General features: G+C 36.4%; 1 protein-coding gene across 2 annotated transcripts in view; it reads left to right on the forward strand.

Annotated features, from left to right (window-relative positions):
* The window catches only part of YIPF7 (Yip1 domain family member 7), a 32,292-nt gene continuing 17,206 nt past the window's right edge, over positions 1 to 15,086 (forward strand). The window contains exons 1-3 of one of the 2 annotated variants that reach the window (XM_082390761.1): positions 1 to 5,732; positions 7,265 to 7,381; positions 13,202 to 13,362. In XM_082390761.1, coding sequence (XP_082246887.1) covers positions 7,266 to 7,381; positions 13,202 to 13,362 — 277 coding nt within the window. In that variant the 5' untranslated portion in view covers positions 1 to 5,732; position 7,265. The remainder of the gene's footprint in view (positions 5,733 to 7,264; positions 7,382 to 13,201; positions 13,363 to 15,086) is intronic. The other variant, XM_082390760.1, reaches the window with a different exon arrangement.

Consider the following 15,086-nt stretch of genomic DNA (forward strand, 5'->3'; position numbering starts at 1 on the left):
ATCTGGGACTAATCTGAGACCACCTGGGACTTGTTTTCTTTACTCTCTAGAGATGGCAGCTTAGCAACCAACCTGCTGCCAACAAGTGACTGAATGCCTGCGACACCAATCACAGTTCTGTAAAAATAACCTTCTGTGGAAAGTCTTGTAAGTTGCCTTTATAAACCCCCGCCATTTTCCATTTACCTCGGAGCACATTTGAGTTGCTACTCCAATCTATGCCTCCTGAATTGCAATACTTAAAACCTCAAGTAAACTTTCTCTTATTTGCAGCTTTTTGTGTGTTTTTGTTGTTGTTGTTGACAAGTGTAATCATCATAATCATAACAGATAACATTTATTGAGCATTTGCAACTTGCCCCTGCCTGTGTTAATTGTTCCTGTTCAAAATCCTGTTTAATCCTCACATTTTATACACAAATTTATTTATACATGTACATATATACACATATATAAATTACATATATGTATCTATTGATTAACAATTTAGGTATATTATGAAACACAGGGAAAAATAAAATTAAGTTCATGAGATAAAGATAAAATACATAGTAGCCACGAGGTAGGAAAACATTTTATTCTTGCTTTATGAATGAGGGAGCTGAGGATCCGTGTGGTTAGATAACTTGTGGAGGAATTTATGTAATTCCTAGGAAAATTTTCCTATAAAATTAGTTATATCAGTATGCTAAATTTATATTGTATGTAAATTTAATTTATTGCACTTTAAAATGATTATTATAATAATATGGCTACTAAGAATGTACAAATTAACTACTACTCATATCAATTTTCATAATTTCAGGTGTAAATTATATTTTGCTAACAGTTAGTTGCTATCAAACTGAAAACTTGTACCTGTTCAGTAATAATTCTGCCAGATTCCAATTTTTTCTTCTAAAACAAAAGTGGAAGCTAACAAGAAATAGCCAAATTAAAAGTCAGGGATAATTATGTTGCATTAATGAAAGAAAACCGTGTCATTTTCTTTTCTTTTCTTTTCTTGTCATAGGACACATTGAACTCTTTAAAATTCATGCAACGAAACAGAATTTTATGCCCACTTTCATGTGCCTGTGTAACATTCAGGGCTGCAGTTTCAGGCTTATAAAATAGAAGCAGCATGGTCTTTAAAGGGCAGATGATCAGGAACAAATCTTATGTGGTATTAACAAAAGAAGCATGTAGAGAACACTGAGCAAAATGCATTTTAAAAAGTAATGGAACACAACATGTATTTTTTTCTGCCTTTATAAGAGTAGTAATTTATAGTATAATGCACATTAAATTGCAATACAGACTGCCAAAATAATTACTTGATAAACACTGATAACAAACAACCCATTTGTCTTTCGGCAGAGGTAGAAAATGATGACATATTTTTCTCTTGGTTCATTGGCAGCTCTGTTCAGCTGAAAATAATTTGTTGGAGACTGTGAATAAATATCCTTTAGTATTTCCAAACAGGTACATCCTAAAACTAGTGTTTCAGACAGCCATTGATAGTCTTTTTGGGGAAACAGTCTGAGTTTTGAAAGGAAATGGGACTGAGTGAGAGAACTGATTTCCCAGATTAGGCTCTGTCACATATTAGATGTGTGACTGTGCAGAAGTCAGCCTCTTGGAGCCTCTATTTTTATATCGAAAGATTACAGTCATGGATGTCATAATCATATGTGATTCTTAGAGAGACTGACACAATTGAAATACTGGTTTTTGAGTAGGCGAAATTAATAGTAGTGATTATTCATCCAACCATCTAACCCCTAATCCTTTAATTTAACAAAAATATGTATGCGTAATTGTCAGGTACAGGGCAAATTATTTCAGATACAGCTGTTGATCAACTTACAATCTTTTGACACTTGACAGATCACCAGAGAGAGATTAAGAAATTACAGATGGGGATTCTTCTCCTTATTCCCACCGCAAATTGCAGTCAACCGCCACAAAAGAAACTTTTTCCTGATTTAGCAAATCACTGTCCATTAATGGTATGATTTTTACAGTCTTTATTACATACACTTGTATGACCACCTACTGGATCTGCTACTTTAAAAGGAGTATTTCACTTTATTGAATAGTTACAAACAGAAGTCTAAGTGGGAGAACACAGGAGCACACACCAGGGTGACAGCCATTGAGATGGAGAGAATTAGTTAGTGGGAGATATATTTTACAGATAGCATGAATGAAGATAGCATCACTGAAGGATTAGATGATTTCTGATTTGAATGAGTGGTTCGTAATGCCATCTCCTGAAATGGAGAAGGGAGAGTTGGGTTGGGGAAGGTAGAGATTTAAAAAAAAAAAAAATCAGTTTGGATTATGTCAAGTTTGAATTGTCTATATGATATGAATAGTTTGGAGCTGAGAAAAAATGCGAGGGCTACATATGTGACTTCAGGAACTCTCTCTATGGAGATGGTCTATAAAGCCAGGGGAATGGATGAGATCACCCCAGAAGAGAGTTTAGAGAGAGGACAGAGAAAAGGGAGAAAAGGATGGCGGGAAGGAGAAAGGGAAAGGAAAGGAAAGTGGCTGTGAGTAGAACATGGTGCCCTTTACCTCTGGTGAGAATCTTTACTCATATTATCCAGTCTTTTTGATCATTCAGAACCCAGAAATAATTATTTAAGTAGATGAGCTAAATTAATCAATTGATCAGGCTGACTATTTATAATATCAATTTCAACTCCGTCCTTCAACATACATTATAACAATTGGGTAATTCATTAATGGAAATAAATATTTAAATGTATGTTTTATACAGATACAGCGTTACACGTATAAGAGTAGCTTCAAAGTATCCTGGCCTGTATTAATGGTCCATTAAAGCACTTGTCAGGAGAATGAAGTCATTTGGTCTTCAATGTTTCATGCCTTACAGTTCACTTGAGCCTTAGATTAATTTCATTTTTATATGCCATTTTTGCTTCTCATTTTTCTGCAATTCATTTAATCAAGCTGGTTTTTCATGAAGAAAAACTAAGTTGAAAAGTACAAAACCACAAAGTAAGTTTAAAATTTAACTAAATGCACTAAGATTGAAAATATTATCTTTGGCAAACTCTTCAATTACTTTGTACGTCAGAAAAAAGAATGCACTCTGAGTCCTTGCTGTTATAGGGAGGGACTTATGTTCTCACATAAAAAACTTTGAAAGGAGGAATAGAGAGCATGATGATCTAAATTTGGCTACCATATAGCAACTTGGCCTTTCTCCATAATGTTGATACACTAGGATGGGGAAGTTGTCAGGATTCTAGAAATCATCTTCAATAATTATCCCTCTCTTCTCCCTCTTATCTAATAGAAATTAAACCCTATAAAATCTTCTTTCCACATATCTTTTGTACCTGTTTAGTCCTCTCCACCTGCACTGGACCCTCCCCAGTTCAGGCAACTTCACATCATTTCCCTGGAATGAGCTCTCTTCCTTACTTCGGCACCTGCTCTGGTCCTGACCCCTTCAATTCATCCTTCTGTGACTGAAAGTGGAGTCCTGCTGTTCACTGCTCAAAAGCCAATAAAGAGACCTGGTTGATGGAAAGGAAAGTTTGCTTTATTTTGGATGTCGGCAATCGGCATGGTGGTGAGGAGGGGGGGACTCCCGTCCAAAGGCCGATTCCCCCCCAACCCCCGACAATCAGAGGGACGGGGCTACATGCAGAAACAGGTCTATTTAGTTCATCCACTTCTGTAATTACAACATCTAGAGTACAGTCTGGTATTCAATAGATCCTCAAAAAATGCATGACTCATTATTACCTGACTGGTGACCTGGCAAAAGATACCTCTGATTAAAGAAATTCAAATTCCAAATGTTTTAAAATAATGTGGAAAAATTTACTTTACCATTCTGCCGTTGGCTCCAGTTGAAAGTTCCAAAATGCCACATAATCTATCCTTGAACAGTGGATTTCAGTTACTGAGATCTGGATACATGGGAAGTCTCACGTTCTATAAAGGAAAGTCAGCAAGAAGCAGATCGCAGAGGAACTTGACCTCCAGCCATGATGTTGATATTAAGGACAAAACCACCAGATCCAGATAGGTGTTGGGAGTATTAGCCAGGGTACCTGGGTCAGAACTAGAGAGAAACCTCCTGGAAGTAAACCTCAGATGTAAAGGGAACCAATTCAGGCGGTTTCCTGGGATGGAAATTAATCTGATGCTAAATTATTTGTGGTACCAATTCCAACATGTTGCAGGGGGGTGGTTCCCACGCAGCACCAAGCAATTCTTGGGACACCAGGTGGGTGTCCTACAATTCAACTCAATCTGACAGTATCTACCTAGAGATAGCGTCAGATTCCATAGGTTAAGAGCTCAGTCCCAACAGAATGTCCCCCCCACTCCCATCAGATACCAGTAGCTAGACCAGGTTGTTAGTTGTTACCTGTACTTCTGACCCATGGGCTATAAATCAGAGGTTACCACAATCTTCTCCTTGGATTCAACTTATTTGCAAGAGTGGCTCACAGAGCTCAGAGAAAACAATTTACTTACTAGACTATTAGTTTACTTTGAAAGGGATATAACTCAGGAACAGCCAGATGGAAGAGATTCAAAGGGCAAGGTATGGTGAAAGGGTACAGAGTTTCCATGCCCTCTCCACAAGGGTGCCACTTTCCCAGCCCCTCCACATGTTTACCAATCCAGAAGCTCTCCAAACACCATCCTTTTGGGGTTTTATGAAAGCTTCATTATATAATCATGATTGATTAAATCATTGGCCATTGGCAACTGATTCAACATCTAGACCCTCTTCCCTCCTCAGAGGTTAGGATAGGAATGACAGTTCCAACCCTCTAATCACATTACTGGCTCCATTGGCAGCCAGCCCCCATCCTTAGGTGACGTCCCAAAATCACTTCATTAACATACCGAGACACCTTTGTCACTCTCAACACTTAGAAAATTCCAAGGGTTTTGGGAGCTATGAGTGAGGAACCATGAGCAAAGACCAAATATATATATGAGAAATGTATTTTGGTCAACTGAATGACCAGATATATATTTTTCTTATAAATCACAATATCATACGTGCCTTTCAGTGGTCAAGATAGGCTCAAAAATGAGAGAGAACATGCCCTATAAATGAGGAGTGCTCCTAGATCACATTAGTGTATCCATTTGGGGCTGTGATGGAGAAGTAAGAAGTAGGGAAAAATATCAGAGGTAGATCATGGGTAGTCTTCCTAAACGTTGTTTATATAAATTGAATGGTTCAGATTTGGATAAAATTGATAACACTCATTTTCAGATTGTTGCTAAGATTGTCATGCTAAGATCATGTACCATATATTGATTTTTACTACATATTATTAGGAAATCTTGTCTAGGGTGAATATACTCTTATAGGCTAAAAAGCAGAAGGAGTGTTAAGGCCTCTTTATTGTTTGCCTCAAATAAATGACTTTAAATCATTGTTTAAGGGTACATTAGTCACAGAAGGAAACTGAATCCACCATTTACTTTACCAAATTGTCTCTACACCATTCACTGTGTTTATACACTTTAACAAGTATTACAAGATACTGTGTTTGGCTTTTGGCAGGCTTTTTTTTTTTTTTTTTTGGCTGTAGCATCTGTTCAGAGTGTCAGAGTACAAATTTAGAAGCTTATATATATAGCCAGCAGGTCATCTTTTCATGAGCTGATTTGTTAAAAATTTCTCAGATAAAGCTACATTTGTTGGAGGATCTTTCGACTAAAATAATATAAAGGTATGTGTCTGATCCTTCTAAAAAATTTGGCATTTAAACAAAATATGAAGCTGGGTTATGTAAGGACTTTAATACCTATAGTCATATTACATAAAGCTTTGCATGTTCTGAAAACTTACTGTATTTTCCAGTAAAATTACTCTCTATGCTTTATAATAACATATTTTCATGGACTGAGAAAGTTCTGCTCTTAAATTTTAAATTCTTTAAATTATAAGTTGTTAAAAGATTTAACACTCTCCTAGTCCTCATTTTAGTTTATATAATTCATAGTTACTTTTATACACATTACTAATGAAAAATCTTGATTTATTATATCAGATGTATGAATCTAATTTTAGAAAAGCTTTCTGTATTTTTACTGAGCTGAAAAAAATTTGATATATTTGACAACTGTTACTTGAATATTTCTGATTAATGAGGCCCTTAGAGCTAAGGCTGTTTATGCAGTTTCATTTGAAATTTATTATAAGTAGTATCCCATAGATTTATTATAATTATATGGATTACTGCTAGTGATTTTTAAATTCATTCTTTTGAAATAGAAAGCTTTTCAAAGAAAAAATAAAGGTTAAAGTATTGAGTTGAAAACCATATCTGTCAGGTTGAAAAGATTCTTTACTCCATTCTCTAATTTTCATCCAAAGAGACACTATTACTCACTTTGCTATTGTTTTCTTCCCTCACCTTTTCCTCCTGTCAAGTCTTTCTTTTTCCCTCTGCTATTCTAAGCCGTTAGGTCTATACCAAGATCATGCACTCCTCTTCATTCCCAGAAGTGAATAAAAACTATGTAGATAGTGTATGGAAAGATAGACTCTGTTCCTGTAGCAGAATTGAGCCTTTCTCCCTCTGACTTAGCATAAGCCCAGGTGCAGCAGGCAGGGCAAGAGAAAAGGAAAATGTTTTGAACACCTTTTAGGAATTATAAAGGAGAACTAGGAGATTAGTTTTTAGAGTTTTGTCTATGTTTTGGGGAGAAGAGAGGATGTTAGCACGCTTTAAAGCTCTATGAGAAAATCAAACAAATATTATTATTATTAGCTATTTGCTTTCTGGCCTTGCAACAAGATATATATATATATATATATATATAAATAGATAGATACACACACATACATATATATGTATATATATATGTATATCTATCTCTCTATATATATATTCTTAAAGTGGGGAACTAACATTGTTTAAGGGAAAACTTTCTAGATGTATACCAACTTTTAAACTTTTTCTCTTAAACTGCTGAGAATAAGGTATTAGGTGAAGAATGGTTTTTTTCAGATCAGTTAAAGTCAATTTAGTCAAAGTCACAGTCCTAGTGAGTGAAAACTTCACAAAAGTTAGTTGAAGATATAGGTTTTGTAAATGACTTTCTAGCATACATTTCCACACCCTTTCCCCACTCAAAGACTACCTTGTTCTCTAATAAGAATCCTGTCATAATCAGAGCATCTATTTATTATCGTAAATACCTCAAAGGAACTTTCATTGACTCCTAAACTTCTGCATTTTTCACTCTTATTTTTCAGGATGTCAAACTTGGGACAATTTGACTCCGACTTTTACCAATCTAATTATAACATTGATAATCAGGAGCAGAGTTATAATGATTCTAATGCCTATGGAAATCTTTATGGATCTAGAAAGTAAGTACTTGACATTGAGAAAATATGTTCTCATTTTAAGAAGTCATAATATTTTGACAGGGGGTTTCAGGTAGGGAGGTTCCCTTGGGGGAAGCAAAACCTCTCCCCGCTGTATCTCCGTAAAATGCCCAAGAAGAAATGTTAGGAAAGGGCAGAGAAATGAATTCAGTTTTCCATGAATGCCCCTGATCACCTCAGGCCTGTTTATAGGTGAAAGACTTGTCTCCTCTTTTCAAAACATCACTTAACAGGGAGCATGAATACAGGCCCTGGACAGACAGAAAACATTTTCCTTTTACCTGATATTTTCCAGGACACTGCTCAAGAAACCGATTGTATTCAACTTAATAAATATTTATTGAGTGCCTGCTTGTGTGTCAGAAATTAAGAAAGGCACTATAAACCCAAAAATAAAGAAGAAATCCATAATCTTTTCCCTCACAAAATTAAAAAATTTATGTTGGAGAGGGGGACAATTAAATATGCTATTATAATACAGTGTGGCAATTCCTAACTGAAATCGAGATAAACATAATTCAGAATGTGTTAGTTATTTGAGTTGACAATTCAACTTGAGTTGAAAATAAATTTTAAAAATGATTAAGAATTTAATATTTACCCTCTACTAGTGCCCCAAATAGGGCAGTTAGAATGAGAAGGATTTGGTTCAAGTTCTGGCTCTGGCATCTGTTTTTTGTCACATTGGGAAAGAAAACTTCCCCAACTGAGTGTGTTAAACTGAGAAATAAGGATGTTAATAATACCTACTTCGTGAGAATTGTCTGAAGAACAATTGTGGTAATGTGCAGGAAAGTGTGTGTTGAAGTAAAACCATTATAATATATATGTTATTTTTTCATATAACTATAGTTTGCAGAAGCAATGGACACTGTTGCCAAGTCACTTAAACGTGCATTTGGTTACGCAGTTGCTTCTTTAGATGTTCTTTTAGATTAGTGAACTGTGAGAAGGGACAGAGAAATTAAGGGATTTTTCCAAGGTCACACAGCTAGTAAAAAATGGGGTTAGGCTAGTCCAAGGTTGTTGGACTAGACTAAGGGGCATATAATTTATTGTAAAATCAAGGCATTTTTGAGAGTAAAATGTGTGCTATTAATAACAATGTTGGTACAATAAGAATAAACTGGATCATCTTAGGCAAACTGGGATGTGTGGTTACTGTGCCATTCCAACAAGTTTAGGGCAAATAACCACATAAGAAATACTTCAAATTTATTAATTCTTGAAGTTTATTTTTCGAACACAGATAAGTACCTTGAAAACTCCAGAATAAGGAGGAAAAAACAGAATAAATACAACAGGCAGTGGGGACTCTTCTGTTCCAACTACACCGAAGACAATTTGGACGTTGTTTTTATGGGCTGATGACTCCTGCAGACACAGGCAGATAGGCGCCGTTTTCACAAGCTGCATCCTAACTACTCGTGCTGAACCACTGCTCTAAAGCGATAGGGAAAGGCATTGGTAACTAATGTTTTTAAAACTGTAGAAATTAAATATCTGGAATTTTATCTCATTCATGCCCCTAGTCTTTGTTGTCTAGCATTAGTCAAATTGCCATAAGAACTTCTTAAAATGAAAAGCAATCCATACCTCTATCTACCTATCTATCTGAATATTATCACCAGGCAAATTAAATGTGTTTAAAATATTTATAAGAAAAATGGGGGAAAAGGATAAAGCTGTCTAGAATTGGCTCAATCATTGCTGAATCCAACAACAGAAAAAGAACTTAATTTTATTTCATTTATGATTTACAGTTTGGAAGGTCGAGAAAAAACAGAAAAGTGTATGATGGCCCAGGGAGTAGTTTGAGCATGAAGGTATTACAGGATGGTAACTCAAAATATATAATCCACATGAAAGCTATCTAATAGGATTTTTCAGCTCTGTGCTCCTGTTTTATTGAAAGGATCCAGTGGCCTGCTGTTTCTTTTCTCCCTTCTCTTCTCCAGATGGAATAAGCACCTGGGCAGTATCTGCAATCCACATTTTCAGACTAAACGAAACTGAAAAGTCCAATAAGAGAGAGACAAAGCTGTCTCCTTAAGCAGGGACTCAAACCACAGCCTTCTCCCCCCACCCCAGCCCACCCAGTTTTCTTTCTCCATTTGATTGCACATATCAATGTTGACCAGAAATCGAGATGACAAGGAGGTGGAAATTAATATAACCAAGTGAGGGCAAGTTATGATTATATTGCATCAGGTTGATGGCCTGGCCTACTTCAGATGCTTAGCATTTAAATCCAAGTCCTGATTTGGATGTGGTAACATTTAAATTCCAACCCACACGGCAAGTCTCAGGAATTAGAAAAGGGCATATTAGCTGTGGTACTTTTATGAGGTACATAAAACATGGAGTCAGGTCAGTGATTTACAAGTGTGCATCAAATAACTCCAGAAACTTGATCTTTTATTCATACAGTGCATAGTTCAATTAAAATGTACCCCAAATCAGAATAAGATGCTCATCAAACTTGCAAAAGACATAGGAATCCAGTAGCTAGTTATAATCGATTAGTCTCTTTCTCTCTCCCTGTCCCCTGCCCCATTCCCTCCTCCTCAGTATGAGAGCTCATTTTAAAACACTTGTTATGCTCAACGAATGACATAGTAATCTGAAAGCTGGTTGACTGTGCTTATTATGAACGAAGATATTTATATTTTTAAACAAGTTTTCTTATTTTAGGATGAACAAGATGGAGTTTTCTCATTCAAAAAACAAATTAACTATCCAGTCATTCAGATAGGTGTTATTTCCAGTGACTGCAGCCAGTTTTCTAGGCTGTATTTTCCCACTGCAGTTTCCCAACTTTCGAAATGGGAAATCTATTCCAATTATTTAGAGTAAGAAATAGCTGTTTCTGCAGAAAGGTGACGACAAATGGAAAACTCCCTTTGAATGTTTCAGTGGGACTTTAACAGATAGATACTGAATCATCAGCTTTTCTGAATCTCTAGACCTGATCTTCCTTTAGTGTTTCAAACATAGTTAATGGCACTGTCAATGCCACATCATTATGTGTACCCGCTGGCTGAGCCAGGATCTGGGAATGTCATACAAGCCCATTCCCCCAGGGATCAGACTGACAAAGGAAAGGAGCATCAGTTGACCCTCATGATGGAAGTCCATATAGTTTTGGAAAAACAAAGCCTCTAATAAAATATGTACCTATTGATTATGTGATGCGACAGAAAACTGACTCTGTGCAACAAACATAATTCTGAAACCACAGAAATTATAACTGAGTCTTCTAACAGCGATCTTCTGTATTTACATTGGAAGGTGAATGTTAAGTCCTGTTGCCTCAGAAACAGTTAAATATTTTTCACAAGCTGGAGGCCATTCCGTATCTTAACACAATATCATCTAAGTAAAGACAAGCCTCTTCAGGCTGGTTGGAACTGTATAATCCCATGTATAGGTGGTGAAAAGGGGAATATTGAAGAATTAGTGAGCATTCAGAGGGTTTGTATATGGGCCAGGTGTGGCCATCGCTTCATGGCTTAGAGACGGAAAGCCAGGCATGAGTGTAGTGGAGATTCTCCTGGTAGGAAAACACAGGGTGGGTGGGATGTTGTCGAAGTCAGTCTAGGTGTTCCAGGGAAACAAAAATGGGAAAAAGCTAGAGATGATCAGCACAGAAGGGATACAAACTCTTGGCTTCCTATTAATGTTGTTTTCTCTGAGGAAGTGGCAGACTGGGAGACAACTATTTGCAAATATAGAAGATGCTGTTCCAGGGTGTGAGGAAGGTGTCTAGAATGCTTCAGTGTCAGTCTCAGGAAGAGAAGAGCATACAGATACTTAGCTAATGCTTATTCATCACTTTTTGTGTGCCCCACGCTAACCTAAGTGCTTTATTTATTTCAGCTAATTTAATTCATCATAACCTTATGAGTTCTATTATTGTCTTCATATTACAGATGAGGAAACTGAGGCACAGAATGTGAAATGATTTGCCTAAGATTATAAAATTGGGATTTGAACCCAGGCAGTCGGACTCCAGGAGTCCTGTTTGCTAAGCACTCTACTTGGTTCAGGATATATCCTACGATGGGACTAGCATTATAGGCAGAAATATAATACATAGAGTTGGAAAGCAAAGAAGGGAAATATGACCAAGAATGTTGCCAGTCGTTCTAAAGGAGGCTTTTGCACTCACTTCACAGTTGTTTGAAATGATTTTTTACAGGCATAGGAGATGCCTGTTAACAAAGGTAATATTTAAATCCTAGCAGCCAGAGTCCAGTGTTTATTTTGGTCTAATTCAGTTGAAATTTGGAATAATGTGTTGAGTTATAAATCATCAAAATTTCAGTATTTACCTTCTCAAAGAGCTAATTAAGATGCTCTGTAATCAAGGAAATCAAGGACCACTTTTCATGTTCCTTTCCTTCCCTTCCCTTCCCTTCCCCTCCCTTCCCTTCCCTTCCCTTCCCTTCCCTTCCCTTCCCTTCCCTTCCCTTCCCTTCCCTTCCCTTTCCGTTTGGTAAAAACAGTTTGAAATGACCAAATAACCTCACAGATGAGCCCTTTTTTCTTCCTTCCTTTCTCTTCCTGCAAGAAGTTATGTACTAAGATTGTTTTCCAACTTTCTCACACAAGTGGTGAAATAAAAACCAAATAAAAGCACAATCAAGGAAATATTGTAATATGGTGCTTCAACAAAACTAAATTGCACATTTCAAAAGACGGACAGTGAAGCCAACTATGGAAGACTTTTAAGTCAGGTTCTCAAAGATAATTTGATTGTCAGTAACTGTCTGGGAATAGCCAGAGCTAAAAAGTCTACTCCTTGATGGACAATGGTCAGTTTATGTGTTTATTTTTTTCCTATGAATTGACTACTATTAAAATTTTGATTTTTAAAAATTTTTATTGAAATATAGTTGATTTACAATGTTGTGTTAGTTTCAGGTATACAGCAAAGTGATTCAGTTATACATATATATATATATTTTTTTCTTTTGCATTCTCTTCCATTATAGGTTATTACAAGATATTGAGTATAGTTCCCTGTGCTATACAGTAGGTTCTTGTTGATTATCTATTTTAAACATAGTAGTGTGTATATGTTAATTCCAAACTCCTAATTTATCCCTCCCCTTCTTTCCCCTTTAGTAACCATAAGTTTGTTTTCTATGTCTGTGGGTCTATTTCTGTTTTGTAAATAAGTTCATTTGCATCTTTTTTTTTTTTAAGCTTCTACATATAAGCAATAGCATATGATATTTGTCTTTCTCTGTCTGACTGATTTCACTTAGTATGACTATGATTTTTTACTTGCTGCCTCCATGGATTTATAGGGAATGTCCTGTTTGGTGATGGTCCCTGAAAATCAGTGAAAAAGCAGCATTGTGTAGGGATCAGGGCATTGCTCAGACAGACAGTTTCAGTTCACAGTCCAACACCTGAATGTTACTGTGTGTTATCAGGTAAGTCATTCAGTCTCCATGAACCTGTATTTCTTTTTTGGTAAGATGGGATTAAAACTACGGCTTTTACTTTGCAGAGTTTTAATTACGTGAGAAAATGTGAAGGAGAGTGTCCAGCACATTGTAAATTAACAATACATGTTAGTCAATGTGGATCATTCTTCTAGAGAGTTTTCTCACAACTAGTTACTGTTTCTTTTTTTGATTAAATTTAAACGTCAAGCAAGTTAATTCTTTCGCGGGTAAATAGTCATAAACACTAGGAGAAATCATACAAGGAAAATCGTAGTTTCCTTCCTTGATTTGTCATAATATCCCTTTCTTAGATGTGTAAATATCAGTATCTTCCTTTTTCTAGACAACAGGCCAGTGATCGGCCTCAGCCTGCCTTCGTCCCACCAGAGATGCTCGTGTCATCAAGTTATGCGGGACAATTCTTTCAGCCAGCATCCAACCAGGATTATTATTCAGCATCTTCTTACGTTGACAGTTTTGATGAAGAGCCTCCTTTACTAGAAGATAAGTTAAGGAAGTGCTATTAATGTGTGTACAGCTCAGAGAACAATAGCAATAATCAGCTCTTAATGTGTGCTGTCAGCCTGCCGCACACAGTGTTTTATGTGATTATTCCACATATAAACAAGAGTCTGCCAGACCAACACACTTAAGCCTTTGGGAGTTTGTCTCCTGTATGTGTGGGGACAATTGGAAGTAGATACGAGCTGTGCTAGTCTTGCAGTTTTTAAATGTTTCTTCAGTGTTTCTTGAATGTGGACTCCCTGACCATATCCAGACAACAGTGAAGACATCTTTTGGCAGAGTGATTATATCAGAGTAACCACCAGCATATCTTACTATTTTCTGCTATGTTTGCCTGCGAGCAAAGAGGGTAGTTTCTCAATATTCTTTTTTTGTTGTCATGGAGAAAAGACACGTTTTTTTCCCTTCCTGGCTCATGTGAGCCCGCACATCTCAGCTAGATACGACTAAGTGGGAAGGAATATGATTCCAGTAAATAGCACTCTTGGTGGCAAGGAAACCTGGGGACCCTTGCAGTTAAAGGTGGCCTCCAAAGATTTCAGGCATCTTCCATTCATTGATTTTTTTTTTTTAATCCAGCCAATTTATATCTGCCGCTTTTGTTCTTAAGGAATGTCAACATGATGCTAGAAAACTAAAGTTCAAGGAGATTTAAATTTGGAAGCCAAGGAGAAATATTCACAGGCTAACTGCTCTAACTCTTTTGTATGTAGTCCAGTGAAAAGGGATAGGCTAAAATTCCCAATATTTTACATCAAAAGATCATTGTTTGCTTCTTATGAACACAGACAGCCACCTGATATTAAAACATTCTTCTCTCTTTGCCTTCAAAATTAAGAAAAGAGGAAAGATTTAAACCATTCAGAAAAGCACAGAGATTTATATAATCGATTTGTTGGCTCTTTAGAAGCCAGTTAAGTTTTTGGATCAATTACGCTTAACCAATTCATTCTAATTTGCCTCTGCATCTGATATCTAACACCTGAAAGTTATAAGCTATTCTCATCAAGAATTTTCCTTGACTCCACCAACATCTCTACGTAAAAAAAACTATCAATTGACTAATTATAAAAGTAACCTATATTCAAAATAGAAATTTGGAAAATATAGAAACATATGAATAAAAACATTAAAAAATCCCAAAAAATTTTGTCTCTTGAGACATGACTATCATTAATAATTTTTTTTAAAATTTATTTATTTATGGCCGTGTTGGGTCTTCGTTTCTGTGCGAGGGCTTTCTCTAGTTGTGGCAAGTGGGGGCCACTCTTCATCGCGGTGCGCGGGCCTCTCACTATCGCGGCCTCTCTTGTTGCGGAGCACAGGCTCCAGACGCGCAGGCTCAGTAGCTGTGGCTCACGGGCCCAGTTGCTCTGCGGCATGTGGGATCTTCCCAGACCAGGGCTCGAACCCGTGTCCCCTGCATTGGCAGGCAGATTCTCAACCACTGCGCCACCAGGGAAGCCCTATCATTAATAATTTGATGTAATTTCTTCCATCCTTTATTCTGTTTTTCTATGAATATATATATACACTAAAAAATGAAATGCTATATTTCTTTGACTATGAATATATTGGTAAATACTTAAAAATAAAAGTTGGATCATACTATGGGCATAAAGTTTTGTATTTTTTAAAGTTACTTCATATCATAAGCATTTCTATACATGCATTCTTTAAAATCATTAAATGTTATTTGAAAA

The sequence above is a fragment of the Balaenoptera borealis genome (genome assembly GCF_965194805.1).
Source record: "Balaenoptera borealis genome assembly, chromosome: 4".
Taxonomy (NCBI): Eukaryota; Metazoa; Chordata; class Mammalia; order Artiodactyla; family Balaenopteridae; genus Balaenoptera; species Balaenoptera borealis.